Genomic DNA, 16,548 nt, shown 5'->3' on the forward strand with positions numbered 1-16,548 from the left:
CTTTTGATCAATTTAATGAGTGACAAATTTGATCAATTTACAATACAATACAACAATACAAAATTATAACTAATTTTAAGCACATTTTAACTCATTCTAATTTCTAAAAAAAAATGCTAAACACCACAAAGATGCTGTGATGGGTATGTAAAATGATAAGAAAGGTTAGCACTAATGCAACCAGAATTGTGCATATTTTGTTTATCTTTTGAAACCTTGTTATTTGAGGTGTCTTGCAATTTGAGTGATTTTCAAATGCTGTGGCCAATTACTCAACCTACCAGTAACATAATGACATGCAGCAGGGATTGAATTTATGTGTAAACAGGACATTAAGGGATTAGTTTTCTGTCATCATTTCCTCACCCTCATGTCGTTCCAGACTTCCATGGAAAATTGCATCGCATGTGAAACGCACCTTCATGTTGATTCTGCATTTCTGCTTGACTCGCATCTTTCCTCTCCTCCCAAGTCAGAATTCTCTAAATGCCCTTTAGTTCTCTTAATCCTAAAAACTGCCAGCTCAACATCTCATCCATTCTGAGAAATGCTGTCCTGTGCTGTGAGTTCTGAACAGTTTCTCTCATCTGTGTGTGTGTGTGTGTGTGTGTGTGTGTGTGTGTGTGTGTGTGTGTGTGTGTGTGTGTGTGTGTGTGTGTGTGTGTGTGTGTGTGTGTGTGTGTGTGTGTGTGTGTGTGTGTGTGTGTGTGTGTGTGTGTGTGTGTGTTTGTGCATTAGTGCATCATTCATGACATAAAGCAGGAGTGTAAGACAGTACACTGGTAGCTATTTACAGCATGTTCTGCCACTAACAGAAAGATCAGGTTGTTTCTCTGTTCCATATAGCTTTGTTGTGGACCTTGATATGCTTGATATACCACACTCGATATTGAAGGGATACTTCACCTCTGGGAAGATGAATGTGTATTTAAAATAGGTCATTTAAGTAGAAGAAATGTGAAGACATTTTTGAATTTGGAGCTTTCTAGACTGAGAAAAGCCAGAAAATTTATTTTTGCCTTATGTGGATGAAATACAACAACTCCCAGAATGCACTTGCTTCGCTGCCTTAGGAGGCCACGCCTACCGGTAAGGGAGCGCAGTTGAAAACAAACAACAAGGCTAGCCTACGTGATGAGTTTGCCAGGGATTTAGAGATCGCCCAAAATGTCCGGGATTCGGCTTTTGCGTTCTACAGTCGCCATTCATTCATTATGTTTATTGTGGCGAGCAGGACGAGGCTGACGGCCGCGGGAGAACGGCGCGAGGCCGGTGGCGTCATTACTGAGACGCGCCGGGTCTCGCATCTCTCACGGAGGAGCGGGAAATTTCTTAGCAATGGTAAAACGCACATCAACCGATCACTTGTTTAGCGTTCATGTAAACACTACATTCAGATTCACCAATCGGAATGAATTCAGTTAGATTGAAACAAAAGGTGTGCATGTAAACAATGAATGGCGACCGCAGAACGCAAAAGCTGAATCCCGGACATTTTGAACGATCTCGCCGGCCGGACAAGCTTGGGAAAAGGAGGATGGTAACCCCTACTACTCAGCTTTCTCCTACTATTCAGCTTTCTCCACAGAACAAGAGCCTGCTAGCTTAGCTTCCAAAGAAAGACGGCTGACTGTGTGTACATTCTGTGAGTGAGATCCCACCCTCTATGGGCGGGCTGAAAACATGCGGAACAACGCCATCTACTGGCTGTAGTCTTTAGCCTCTGGCCAGAAAATCCTCCGATGACGCAAAATGACGATTTTTGCGTCATCGGAGGATTTTTTTCCAGACAAAAAATACATAAATCTCTCGTCTCAGGGGGATATGAGGGTGGAAAGCACGGTAATTCGAAAATACTACAGGTTTTCTACTAATACAAAGCTTAATGCTAAATCCTGAAGTATCCCTTTAAGGATCCGAAATGTATTGAACTAGATCAAGTCTCAAGTCTGTACTTTAGCTTGTGGTCACAATGCTCGAACCTGTTGTACTGGTAAATAACAGACTACAGAAATAATTGTATATCAAAATATAGTGCAATCAAATATTAAAATATTATATTAAGCTTAAAGTGATTTTAAGTGAGATTGAACCTCTTTTCTATGCAGTTAAAAAGTACAGTAAATGGTCACCAGAGCCTGTCAAGTTGCACCTGGTTTTACAGAAAAGGTTTAAACTAGTCCCAGTCTCAAATACATGTTGTTTTATCTCAAGATGCACACCAGTAAAGTTTTTTTCTTCTTCTAAGGAACATTCATAAGCTACTTAAATGTCCTAATTGAACTAAGGCCTAATCCGAGTTTAACAAGCCCTGTCTTTGATACCAGGCCAAAAAAAAACATACAATTAGTCCATACTACTAGTGCATTGTATTTTAAAATATTTTGAAGTCATATGTTGGTTTGTGTGAGAAACAGAGTGAAATTACAGTCATTATTCTCTTCTGAGAGATATGAGAATCAATGGCAGGCATCATTGAAGTCAAAACTGAAGTCAAGACAGGTGAATGATATTTGAGAGCTGCAGCAGATAAAAAGATTAATTACATTGTATGGCTTCTGAAGACCATTTATGATAGACTTACTTTATTATACTTTTGTGGTTCTTTATCACATTTTTGTAGCTTTGAAAGCTGTTTGTCTGCATTCACTTTCATTGTATAGAAAAGATCTGCATCAACTTTTCATCAAACTTTTGTAATCCATGAAAGCAAAAAAACTTATGTGTTTGGAACGACACAAGGTTGAGTAAATGATGATAGGATGTTCATTTTGGGGAGAGCAGTCTCTTTAAAATAACATTTGTCTGCTTTGTAAATGACAAACCCTCTGTGCAAACTCTTTTACTTTGGAAGCTCATTATTAATGCTCTCAGCTATTAACATGAGAATAGAAAAGCAAAACATCTCCATTCTTCCTCTTGGTTTCTCCTTACGTTATCGTAGCACAAATGTTGAGGAGTCAAATTGTCTGAAAATATTCAAGCTGGTAATACTAACCAGATTAAAGCCTCAGAGGCATGTTAGCTCAGCGTTATGGAGATAGAAGAGAGGGAAAAATAAATCAAGACAGAACGAAAACACCCTCTAGTGTCCTAGTTCCCATCATGCCTCTATAGCCTGCTTTGAATCACTTCGTCTGGTTCTTTAAAAGCATGAAATTGAGATTGGATCAATAGGAGCACCGCTCGCTTGTGGTAGGCTAACGACAGGGGCGCTGGCACCCCCAAATTTGAGCAGGGCACGGCAGGCAGGGCCGTTGCGTGTCTAGAGTGCTTGTTTATGCGCTCTTTGTGTTTGCTGTGGAAAAAACTCATAAACTGCGGCCAGATAGTTGAGCTGTTACAGTGGCTCAGCGAGTGTTCAGGTAGGGAGGGCTCCGCATGGGAAAAAAAATATTATTTAAATACGTCGCATGACTTACACTCATTTGTAACACAGCAGAAAGGCGTCAACTCTTCGTGCTGTGATGTTGCTTATGCTAGATCAAAGTGTGCTACAAGATGGAAATCATTCGTCGTGCGAGCGTGTGAATGAGGCTTTGCTTAAGCGCGAGTGGTTTTGTTTTAAACAATTTACATCATGGCTTCATTACTGTGTAATTGTTTAAATGCAGTTCAGCAGGCGATCACTCACAAGAAATACCAGACACAAAGCTTATTACATTCATCATATGGTAGCCTAACACTTTTGCTTATTTCCTCTTTAGGTTCTTTGTCTATTCTTAGACCAATTGACCGTGAAGAGCAAGACCTCTACAACTTGACCATAGTGGCAGAAGACCACGGTTTACAACAGCACAGCAGCTCCCAGTTACTGTCAATCCAGGTGATTGACGTAAACGACGAGGCGCCGTACTTTGAGGAAAGTGAATATGAAGCTTTTATTGCAGAGAATCAGCCTGCAGGAACCACTGTGCTGGTCGTTTCAGCTTCTGATATGGATCAAGGTAAAATATACTCCTCTATATATATATAAGGGCCATTGATGGTATACTTCTAATTTTAATTAATAAATATTTTATTAATTTTAATTAATATAATTAAACCATGTCGTTATGTCACATCAAGCACCATGAGTGCCACATTTATAAGACTTACAAAAACATGAAGTTGGTACTTTAATCTTGAATTAGTCTGATGATAGGAAAATTCCTTATTACAGAATGCACATATGAGTCAGGAGCATGATTAATAACGCTAATTTTGTACCCTGTTATGGTCTTTTTTTAATCACATTAAATTTACATGTTAAATTAATGATAATAATACTTTTGTTTACATTCCCCTGTATCTCTGCCACACAACAACTCAGATATACTTGTCTAATATTAAACGGTACTGTCTGTAAATGCACGCATTGAGTGAGAAAAGTTCATTTCCACCTTGTGAGATTAGTGATGGTCACACCATCCTCTTTAAAAGTGACACGAATGTTTGTTTACGGCTAACATTTCCCTAAAAACACTGGATACCACAGCCAAACCCATCACAAATAAAAGTGTGTGGTTTTAATTGGTGCCAGCCGGGGGGTGGTGGAAGGGGAGGGCTGCATTCTCTTGGACTTACTCAGGGGCAAATAAAACAGAAGGATCATAAACTTTCTCTCCATGAACAATTAGCGAGGTAAACAGGTGACACTCTGCCAGTTTGCTCGCCTTTTGCACGCGATCTGCCATCCAATACCAGAGGGAAGGCGATTGAGACCAACTGCTTAGACAGCGGAATTAACTACAAACAAATAAAAACAGGGTGTGCTGCCGTGTTTATTCATTCCGTGAGAAAAGTCTATTGTAAAAAGTGAGCATAGCCTCTTAAGAATGATGGCTTTTTTTTCCTCAGCCGTGATCATTTGAACTTGCATTTGGGGAAACTGTGCAGATTCATCTAATGTCATGTCTTTATGCTTTTTCCATAGGGACTAATGGAATCGTGATGTACGGAAGCATTGTAGGAGATGATTTCAGTATTCATCCGGTGACAGGAGTCATAACCACCTCCAAAGCTTTAGACAGGGAGGCCCAAGGGGTGTATGCTGTGACAGGTACTTCAGGCAGAATGCAAATGCTCAATTGCAACAGAGAATTTATTCTCTTGGTTTCTGCCAATGTCATGTCACGGTTGGGCATGCATTTGTTTAGCCAGTTTATAACCTCTTTCTCATAAACAGTTTATGCCAGAGATGGTGGTTCTCCTCCCAATTTCGCCAAGACCACAGTGCGCGTCACAGTGTTGGATGAGAATGACAACAGGCCGGCTTTTGGGAGAGTGTACTACAGTCTGGAGGTGCCTGAGAACCAGGAGCCTGTGACGCTCTTCACAATTAGAGCCACAGATCAAGACTCCGGTGACAGTGGGGTGGTGCACTACAAAATCACTGGTATTAATCCCATGAGCAATATTATTGTTGTTGTATATGTTAAATATTATTATATATTTTATACAAACAGCTAATTGTTCACACATGTTTTGTAATACCCAAAGTCATTTTCAGTTCTACAAATACCCATTAATCCTTCCCCCAATGTTGCAATATTTGTTACAACCTCATCAGAACTCTGTCTAGACAACAACATTGACTAGGTTAGTATTGCTTAAATGGAAGTGAATGATCCAGGCTGCATTTATTTGATCAAAAATACAGTGAAAAATATTATTACAATTTAAAATAATAATTTTCTATTTTAATATTTATGTAAATGTAATTTATTCCTGTGATGGCATCATGGCAAAGCTGAAGTTTTCAGCAGCCTTTACTCCAGTCTACAGAAATCACTCTAATACTCTGATGTTGTGCTCGAGTAAATTTTTTTATTATTATTAATGTTGAAACCACTTGCAGAATAAAAGTATTCTTTCCACAAACAACCACAAATTTTTAAATGGTAATGTACTTTGTCACTTGGTTAAATATCTTAAATATAATTTTGCAGAAAAGATTCATTATTCCACAAAAAGGTAGCCAAACATTGTGAACTATCTGAACTATAAATAAGTTTATTTATTTATTAATTAATATATTTATACATTCCTTTATTATATTACAGGATATAGTAGTTATTAAGTAAGAGATTATGAGAATAAGAGATTATGCAATATATATTGAACACTTCACAGATCAGTGCTGGTGAATGAAACAGGCCAGACGACAACATTATTATTTTTATCTTCCTTTTCTCAGAGGGAGACCATTTTGGTGATTTCCACCTGGACAGGAAATCAGGTGTGCTGTCCACCTCTAGGCCTTTGGATCGAGAGTCCAAAGCAAAGTACACCCTCACCGTGGAGGCACAAGATCAGGGTATACCGCCCCTCACCAGCACTGTCACTTTGGACATCAATGTGCTGGACCTGAATGACAACACCCCAGTGTTTCCCAGCAGCAGCTACTCTGTGGAGGTATCAGAGGATGCTTCAGAAGGTTCTCTTGTTTTGGAGGTTTCAGCCTCTGACAAAGACGAAGGGTCCAACAGCCAGTTGGTTTACTTCCTGAGCCGCGAATCCAGAGGTATGTTCATTGTGGACCAACACACAGGTCGCATTATTACAGCGGCAGCTCTCGACCGAGAAAAAGTGGCCTCCTACAGCTTCCAAGTCTACGCCATGGACTCCTCAGCAGCCAATCCCCGTAACACTTCCGCTGAAGTGACCATCCAGGTCTTAGATGTAAACGACAATGCCCCCTTCTTCATCACAGACCCGCTCATCATCAATGTCTCCAGCAGTAGTCTCTCCAACCGTAAAGTGCTTGCCACCATGAGAGCTGAAGATAAGGACTTCGGTGCAAATGGATCTGTATTTTATCGGTTTGCGAATCCTGTCAAAGGCTTCAGCATAAACTCCTTGACGGGGGACATCCAGGCCACTGAGAAGCTCAATGCGCTGACCCAGAGCCAGCGGAACCTCATTGTGGAGGCCATGGATCAGGGTAACCCATCGCAGTCCTCTCTGGGAGTGGTGGTTGTGTATATCCGAGAGCAGAGTTACCAGGGCATCCGCTTCTCACGCAACACTAGGGATGTGAGCCTGCAGGAGAATGCAGCTAAAGGTACAATAATTTGTGATATCCAGCTGTAGCTCAAACTGTATAGCATGAGGCTAGCAACACCAAAGTCATGGGTTTGATTCCCAACTGATAAAATGTATATTTTGCATGCAAGTCATAATGCCAGTGTAATATAAAAACGGGGGAAATGAGTTGCACGGCTAAATATCCAATGTTGTCCGATATGATGAATAAAAAAATGCAGTATTGGATGACACCCTTTATGGTAGTAATATCGTGCATCACTACAATCTCTCATACATGCCAGGTTGATGGAAAATGTCCTTTAATCATCAAAGGTCTTGTCTTTTTCATAGGTACAGCAGTTGTTCAGATACAGGCTCACTATCCTGATGGATCTAGCAGTGGCATCAACTACAGCATTTTCAGTGGCAACAAGCTGCAGTCCTTTAGCATCAGCCCCCACACAGGTATGATAGTAAATCTAAGTCTTTGCATCAATATTTTTGTGATAGTAGTCTTTATATTTGGAAAGATGTTTCACTATTAATCATAACAAATTCATTATTTTAGGTGAGATTTGGGTAGAAAGTTCCACGGGTTTGGACTTTGAGGAGACCCCACGACTCCGCCTGGTGGTCAAGGCTGAAACCGCATCCTCCAGCTCCTTCATGGCAGTCAACCTTCTCCTACAGGATGTCAATGACAACTTACCACGCTTTCAACTTCACAATTACGTTGCTTATGTTCGTGAGGCCCAGGGTTATGATCATCCTATCATTCAGGTGTAGTAATCTCCCGTCTTTTTTCTGAATGGCTGAGTGTTCATAAAAGTGTAAAGTTGTGGAGTACAACATCCCTTGGCCTAAATGCAGCATATTTTCAGTGCAAGCTAGAAGAGTTTCCTTTGCGTTTTCACAGTGTTTTCATTGTCCATGGTGAGAATATAGGCTTAGCTGTCCAACATAGCCACAACCAATTCCCCTTTTCAACTTTTTTTTTTTAAATAATTTGAGTTCCAAAGCCAACATTGCTTAAAGGGTTATGTTACGTTCGAGCAGCTGTTGCAGATCTGCCTGTGTTTTTATTGCCAATTTCACCGGTAATTTCCTCAGGTGTTGGCAAATGACCTGGACCAGGGTCAGAATGGGCAGGTGACCTACTCCATAAGGTCATCATCCATGAGTGGCCTCTTCAAGATCGACCCTGTCACAGGCAGTATATCCACCGCTGCCATCATGGACAGAGAGATCTGGACACAGACTAAGTACTAAGTTCTTCCTTCCACTGTATATTCCACTATACTTTATGTTGTTTCCTTTTAACTAAGAACAAAGAGTCTGTAGATCCTTAAAAATGTGTGTCTTAAATTCAATGTTTTTTTTATATATGTATATATATATATATATATATATATATATATATATATATATATATATATATTGTTGACAGAATGACATGACTTCTGTAGAGGCAGGTGCACTGATGTGGCTTAAACCTTGATAAATAATTTTTTAGCTTTGTTTTAATTATATTTAGAATTTGCATTTAAAACATCTTACATTTCTTTCCCATTAACATGAAAATAGTCTGTGAGAATGCCCAAGAATGTCACTAATTTTATTGTTGTGTCTCCAGCCTGGTGGTTATGGCAACGGACAGAGGCAGTCCTCGGTTAGCAGGTTCTGCCACTCTCACGGTGATCATTGTAGACCTGAATGACAACAGTCCCACCATACCTGTTCCACATGAAGTCCGGATCCCTGAGAGTAAGTTGACTGCTGTTTGAACTCAATATCATTGCTGTAATCAATGAACTAGATTTCCTATTTTTTCTGGCAGACAAACAATGAGGCACACCGTGCTGAAAGATTGACTCAATTACCAGGCGTTTTTCTCGCCAAAGTCCTCAATGGTTATTTCCTGTCACTGATGTTGTACAATGTGTCCAATAATGATTGCCGTTGTCCAGCAAAACGTAATAATTTTGAAAGTTGCAGCCACAAATTGAAACAAGTTAATTACATATTACACCGGGTTATCAAGATTGTCTATTTCTTTCTCTAGATACTTTGATTGGAACCGTGATCACTCAGGTCACAGGGAATGATGTGGACTCTGGGCCTGCTCTCTCCTATTCCCTTCTTCTGGACTCAGACACTCAAGGGAAGTTTGGAATACACCGCTTTGGAGGAGGTGTGTCCTTGACCGCCTCTCTGGACTTTGAAGAGAGAACATGGTACATGCTGACCGTCAGCTCCTCAGACACCAAGCAACAGAGTTACGCAAATCTGACCGTGCTTGTGGAGGATGTGAATGATAATGCTCCAGTCTTCTCCCAGGACCTTTACGAGGTACGTCAGAAGAGATCACATGTTTTGGATGAACATTGATAGAAAAAGTACATTTCTGTAGTTTACTTTGAAATTAAACCCAATATAAGATAATTGAAAAATATAAAGTAAACAGTTATTTGACCAATCAGAATTAGGTACTCCAGAGTAATAATAATAGCAGATTACATAAGCATTAAAACTCTAATATCTGTTTAATGAATCAGTTCCTCTGGTTAACATCCTTAAAAGCACTTGCAGTTTATTTAAAAGGGCAGTGAGACATATTTGTATTCAGAAAATGTTCCCTGTGAGCACCACATTTGAAAAATATTTCTTGAAGTAAAAAGAAATATAAATTGATGCTATGTTCTGCTCAAAGCAGTCAGTGTTAAGGCCAATTTATGTCTTTGGCAGGTGACTCTAGCAGAACACTCAACAGCAGGAAGCTCAGTTATCACAGTAACTGCTACAGATAAGGACTCTGGAGAGAACGGAAGGATAACATACAGGGTCGTGTCAACAAAGGACATGTTCTACATTGACCCAAGCAATGGTAAATTATCCTTTTATTCCTGTTGTTATCCTTTTGTATTTATTGTTCTTCATCCAAATCATTGTCAGATGTCTTGTAGAATCTATTTGTAAGGATAAAAACAGTTGATGCAGTGGTTCTCAGATGTTTTTTCTTCAGGGCCCACATTGTAGGAAGACAAGTGGCAATCCAACACTATATCAATTTTATTAGTCAAACAAAAACACTGAATGAATACACTTAGTTAATTAGGAACAACAGAAGTAGTTTGATTTACTAGCCTAATGCATTCAACAAACACTACACCAAATATTGTGTTGCTATTACCCATATTACCAAGGACAGATCTATTTTTGCCTAAATACTCTAGAATTAGATGCATGACAGTCCAGGATCCCTTTCATTATTATTATTGGGTTGTCAACCACCATTTAAGAACCACTGTTTTGAAGCATATAATAAAAGCCCTGTTCTTACCTTGAATCTTATCCTGCAATTTCTTTTCATAGGTACTCTGTTCATCAAGCAGAAAGTTGAGTTTGACTCGAAGCGCCCTTCCATTTTGGTGGTGATTGAAGCCAGTGATAGTGGAACACCACCATTGAGCACCCTTAGCACAGTTCAGGTGCATGTGTCTGATGTCAATGATAATGCCCCTGTATTCCACCAGACTGAGTACAGTGCATCTGTATCCGAAGACGAAGTTCCTGGTTCGACCATTCTAACCCTGGAAGCGGTGGATGGGGACTTGTCTAGGGACAACTGTGGCTTTGATTTTGCCATCGCCAGTGGGAACATCGGTAATGCCTTCCAAATTGAGAGCAGTGTTCGCTTCCTTGAGGGCCATGGATTTCAGACTGTTGGAACGCTGATATTAGTTGATAAGCTTGACTTTGAGATTGTGAATGGCTACAATCTTACTATTGTGGTCTCAGATCGTGGCATACCACAACAAAGCTCAAATGTTCCAGTTTTAATCACTGTAATGGACACCAATGATAACCCACCATCCTTCAGTAGGGCGGAATACAAAGTTGTTGTCAATGAAAGGGCAGAAACAGGAACAGAAATACTTCAACTTTTTGCTGTGGACCCTGACTCGACACCTAATGGAGAGGTTCAGTATTCAATCAGTTCTGGTGATGAATCTGAGCTCTTTTCTGTAGATCGGTGGACTGGGTCCCTTCGTCTGCGGAGGTCTCTTGATAGTGAGGAACAGTCTTCTTACATGTTCATTATTCAGGCCTCGGATGGTCATGGCCACTTTGCTCTTGCTCCTGTAACTGTCGAGGTCAAGGACATTAATAATAATCGGCCTTACTTTCCTCTTAAGTCACTTACAGCAAGCATTCGTGAAAACCAGCCCCAGAATGCTCTAGTAACCATATTACATGCCATTGATCATGACAAAGGAGCATACGGAGAACTGAGATATTTCCTGATGTATAATTCCGGCAATGGTAAAGATTCCTTTCTAGTGAACCAAACCTCCGGTGAGGTGCGAACCCGCTTTACATTCGACTTTGAGAAGATGAACACTTTCAATTTTATTGCCATGGCAATGGATGCAGGCAACTACTCTTCTACAGTCACAGTGCAAGTTTTTGTGACTGGTGAAGATGAGTATGACCCCATTTTCACTAACTCAGATTTCACCTTCCGTGTACCTGAGGGTGCCAAGAAAGGGCAAAGCATCGGCCAAGTAAATGCTAATGATGAGGATGGAGGGGTGGATGGCATCGTCCTCTATTCACTCGCAAACAGTTCACCTTACTTTGAGGTCAACACATCTACTGGATCGATATCCCTCAAGATGGATGCCTATCATCGTCATATAAGCCGGTCTAAAAGAGAGACACGTCAGATGACGTTGGATGTTATTGCCCACAGTCCTTTGGAGAATTCCCGAAAAGCTTCTGCCCAGATCACAATTGATGTCACTCATACATCCTTTGGCTTAAACACAGATATGAATGTGGTACTTGCCAGTGCTATAACAGCTTCCTTGGCAGCCATTGTTTTCCTGATCATAGTTGTTGTGGTGATATTCCTCTTGAGATCCCATAGGTACAAAAAACAAGAGACTTGCCCCAGAATAGTCGCCAGCGGTATTGTTCTGGAGAGTCTTGAAGATTCGAAAGTTCAAGGGGATGATAAGCTATATCATCAGACCCTTCCTGGTTATGCAACAGACCAGACTGGGAACCGAGGAGGTACCTACACACGAGGTGGGTCTCTTGACCCATCTCACTCTAGTGGACGTGGTTCCGCCGAAGCCGAAGCAGCAGAAGATGATGAGATTCGGATGATTAATGAATATCCACGAGTTTCTAGCGTCTCCTCCTCTATGCAGGAGCACATAGCCGCTCGTGGGCCTGACTCCGGTATCCAGCAAGATGCAGATCAGCTGTCTGACATTTCCTGTGAGCCGGGGATGGATGCAAACCAATGGTTTAAAGGGAAGAAACTGGGAAGTTTAAGTGGGACAATGTTATCAAGCCAGTTGCCAACTTATCGGGATGAAGGAGGTGGATATCTTGGGGTTGGAAGGGGGCTTAACATCTCACATCCAAAAGATTATGCTTTCCCAGAGGATGGTAAGCCTGCTGTCGATGGTTCTCTTACAGCAATCGTGGCTAGTGACGAGGAACTGAGAGGCAGCTACAACTGGGACTACCTCCTCGACTGGTGCCCTCAGTTTCAGCCTCTGGCTAATGTCTTCACAGAAATTGCACGATTAAAAGATGAGAACGCACCACCTAACCCTCGGCGACCATTTCATCCCAAAGCAAAGACTGATCCCAAGCCCAGAATTGACCCTCCTCCCCTAATTACCTCTGTAGCTCATCCAGGGGCCAAAACTGTTTTGCCAAAACCTGCTGTAGGCCGAACATTTCCCCACCTTTCCTCATTGCGACGATCTCCTATTGACCATGATGGCTCTGTTTCCTCAATTGCCATGTCTCCAAGTTTTTCTCCATCGCTTTCACCACTTTCAGCACATTCCCCTGCCATCGCTCCTTTTGGTGGTCACTCGTCCTCCATTATCAATACAACTGACCACTCCTTAGAACACGAGGAGACAGAACTGAGGATTTAGTGCAGTCTAAGCAAAGGATTCCCGAAAGGATTCCCACCTGACTCAGGTTCTCTAAAAATGCCTCTCTGGCATGGTCCTCAACATCATGTTGTATGTAATGTCGCCCCACTGGCTGGCCAGAGGTTTTGGTGCTTTTGTCACCCTTCTTTAGACTTACTGACTTGAGTTGTAAAAAATGACTTTTTATAATGCTGTTCTAATGATCCTGAAGATCAACTGACATTTTGATTAGCCCAGCATTTGCACATTTTAAAGGACACTTATGTTTGATGTCAATGTTTTGTAAGAGAAAACACTTTTGTATTCTATATTTTTGTACTGATGTTTTTTTGTTTAAAAAGAATGACATATGTCAAGCGGTTGCTATAACCTGTGATTTTATTGACATTCATTTATATTTGTATATTTGTGGCTGTAACAGTATGTTTGTTATCAGAGCTTGTTCTAGTTTATTAACGGTTGCCATTCTAAATTGTTCTTCTAAGTATGTTCGGTATTAAGCTCTTAAATGTTTGGGGAACATGTTTTGCTGTCAGTATTTATAAAAAAGGTTACAGTATCTGCAAAATGCCACTGTACAGTCTTTGAAGGTTATGCTGCAGACCACAGTGATCATTCATTTCTACATGCTGCTTCCCCTCCCTTAGCCTGACTAATGGGAACACAATTGTAGCTATGAAGCTAAATATCAAAACCAAAATCTTGGTAAGGATTTCGAAATCTAAAAACTTCATTAACACACTAAAGGACTTTTTCATTGTTTTTAAGTGTTGAAGCATAACAACTTTAACGCAAGAACACAAGCTATCTGTATTATTTTTTCAAAACTACAAAGAATTAACAATAACAGAAATTTAAAAAGCTCTTATCAGAACCTTGGAAGAGCTGACACTTACAACCACCATAACGTAACTGGAAATAACGTGTTGTCCTTTTTTGTTCTCATGTTTGTTCTCAAGTGTTTTTTTTTAAAACAGATTTTAACAGATATCCTCAAGGCCAGTGAAAAGGTTATGTTGTTATTACAATAAATAGTCTCCAAATAGGCTTATGCTAATGTTTGAATAAATACATCAAGCTATCCAATAACATACATAATTTGACCAAAAAGATTCTCTCACAACTCCACTACTCCCTAGTCAAGGTACTGTATAGGTCAATTTTTGTAGCATCTTTCATACATTGCAGTGAGTAAACAATTGGTAAGTTTATTATACCACAAAATGCTGGATTACTTTGTTTTTGTGTATGTAAATTACATGGCTCTATAATGTAATTGCACCCATATTTGTTTAAAAGCACTGGTGATTTGATTTTAGTGACATATTTGTTCCTACAATGTACAGTTTGCATTAAAGTTAAAAGTTAAAATATTTTCAAACTAAATAATGGCAGCATTGTACATTCTCCTAACATGATTAATTTGTAGCCTTTTAATTTGCTTAAGTGATTGTGAATCATTTTTTTGTATAATACTTTAAAGATGGTTGTAAATGTTGCCATATGACCATACTGTGCTAAAAAAAAGTCAGCATGCTTTTTTTTTTCCCTGATGCCCATTGAAAGGCTCAACTTGTAATTATGAAAATTGACAGTGCCTATTGAAGAAAAACATTGTGTTTATGAGTGATTGTTAAAAGTATGCTTTGTTCAGATTCATTTTTTGAGGTTAGCCTGATTTAACAGGATATCTCTCTTCTTGTTTAAGAATCCTATATTTATGGCAGATACTTCACTTTTGTACACAAACAATTCCTCACTCGTAACTGTGAACATGTTATACTCATGCTGCCTTGAAGGAAAATAAATAACGTTCAGTTGTTCTGTGTTCATTTAAAAAGTTTCTCATAATGTTTAAATCACTGTTCATCGTGTTTTACGTGAATGAAATCTGTTTACATTAATTTTGAATAGCACTGTGGTCCAAAAAATGGCCAGCTGTTTGTCTTACCTTTGTACCCAATATAATCCAAAGGGCATTGATGATAGGTTGTGGTGTTTTTATCGTAAATGATGACCAGAAAACACTGAATTTTGGTCAGTTTCCACCTTAAACCTTTTGAAGAGGTTTTTTTTTTTTTTTTTTTGTGAATTTGACAAAGTGCCTGATTAAAATGTGTTTCCAATAATGAGCCTTAGTATACATATTTTTTTATATATCTAAAACAAGACATTTTTTGAACTACATTGTAAATTTTAACTGTTTTTCAGTTGTAAAGCTATAAGTTACAATATATATATTCACCATGCTTAGCTAACCTTCACGGCTGTCCACTTCAAAATTGCTTAGATGCAGAACCAGAGCTAGATGAGGTAATTACCATAGTACAAGGACTGGGCAGAGGTAAAGCCGCTGGGGCTGATGCAATACCAGGTGAGCTTCTCCAAGCTGGAATTGAACCCCTAGCCAGCCATTTCCATCAACTCATTTTAAAGTGCTGGAGCTCTAAGCATGTTACCCAAGATTTCAAGGATGCAAAGATCACTACACTCTACAAGAACAAAGGGGACCGTGGAGATTGTGATAATTACCGTGGCATTTCACTGTTGTGTGTCACAGGAAAAGCCCTGGACCGCATCTTACCGACTCGCCTTCAACAGCTAGCTAAGGTCATATATCCGGAGGCCCAGTGTGGCTTTCGTTCCCAACCACTCCACAAGAGACATGATATTTGCTGTGAGACAATTACAAGAAAAATCAAGACAACAGAATCAACCGCTCTACCTTGCTTTAGTAGACCTGACCAAAACTTTTGACTCGGTCAACAGAGAAGCTCTTTTTATGGTCCTGCAAAAGGCTGGCTGTCCTCCCACCCTTCTATCACTCATCAGATCTTTTCATAATGGAATGAAAGGCCGAGTTCAATCTGATGGTGACCTATCAGATGAATTCCCAATAAATCGAGGTGTGACAAGGCTCTGTCCTGGCTCCAACCCTCAAAATAGAAACATCTTAAAAATAAAACATCTAAAAACAAATAAATTGTTATTCATAATTGCACAAAAGCAAGAATAACTAAAACTAAATAAAAACGATTTACAGGCCAGAACGAGTTTCTATTTATAACATGATTGCAGCGTTGAGCAGTGTAGCCAATCACAGACGTGTTGATTTCTTGAACGCAATGGCCAATGAGTTCATTTAAGATAGAATCCACTCACCGCTCAAAACTGAGTTTTTGTTCAGTGCTGAATTCTGCATGCTGGCAAATCCTCTGATTATAACAAACGAAGTGTTGACATTATGAAGATTTATTGTGCAGTCAGCTTCACTGATAATAACGGAGCTTTGTGAGATCGCGATGAACTGAGATGTCAGCTTTTTAGGAATTATTAAGGGAGCGCACTTTGCGCTATTTCTCTCATGCCAAACCATGCACGCTATGCTTGCTTTTATGTTAAATTAACAATGGTTTGTGAATGTTTATGCTTTAATAACAAATAATTTATCACTATGATTACATGTGTTTTATTTACCTTACTTGTGAGCATCACCAAGCCACAGCAGGCTACAGCACTTGTGATTGGCCTGGCTGTGTGTCACTCAGAAAACAACAGGCCAATCAGAAGAGAGGCT

At 39.9% G+C, this 16,548-nt stretch overlaps 1 protein-coding gene across 1 annotated transcript in view; it reads left to right on the plus strand.

Annotated features, from left to right (window-relative positions):
* Positions 1-15,089, plus strand: part of dchs1a (dachsous cadherin-related 1a) — a 110,612-nt gene extending 95,523 nt beyond the window's left edge. The window contains exons 11-21 of the mRNA XM_081371069.1: positions 3,708-3,947; positions 4,916-5,041; positions 5,168-5,377; positions 6,179-7,045; positions 7,360-7,473; positions 7,577-7,788; positions 8,119-8,270; positions 8,642-8,772; positions 9,071-9,357; positions 9,754-9,892; positions 10,381-15,089. Coding sequence (XP_081227195.1) covers positions 3,708-3,947; positions 4,916-5,041; positions 5,168-5,377; positions 6,179-7,045; positions 7,360-7,473; positions 7,577-7,788; positions 8,119-8,270; positions 8,642-8,772; positions 9,071-9,357; positions 9,754-9,892; positions 10,381-12,971 — 5,069 coding nt within the window. The 3' untranslated portion in view covers positions 12,972-15,089. The remainder of the gene's footprint in view (positions 1-3,707; positions 3,948-4,915; positions 5,042-5,167; positions 5,378-6,178; positions 7,046-7,359; positions 7,474-7,576; positions 7,789-8,118; positions 8,271-8,641; positions 8,773-9,070; positions 9,358-9,753; positions 9,893-10,380) is intronic.
* Positions 15,090-16,548: the final 1,459 nt, after the last annotated feature.

This window comes from Scardinius erythrophthalmus (assembly GCF_964197995.2).
Source record: "Scardinius erythrophthalmus genome assembly, chromosome: 7".
In the NCBI taxonomy this organism is placed as follows: domain Eukaryota; kingdom Metazoa; phylum Chordata; class Actinopteri; order Cypriniformes; family Leuciscidae; genus Scardinius; species Scardinius erythrophthalmus.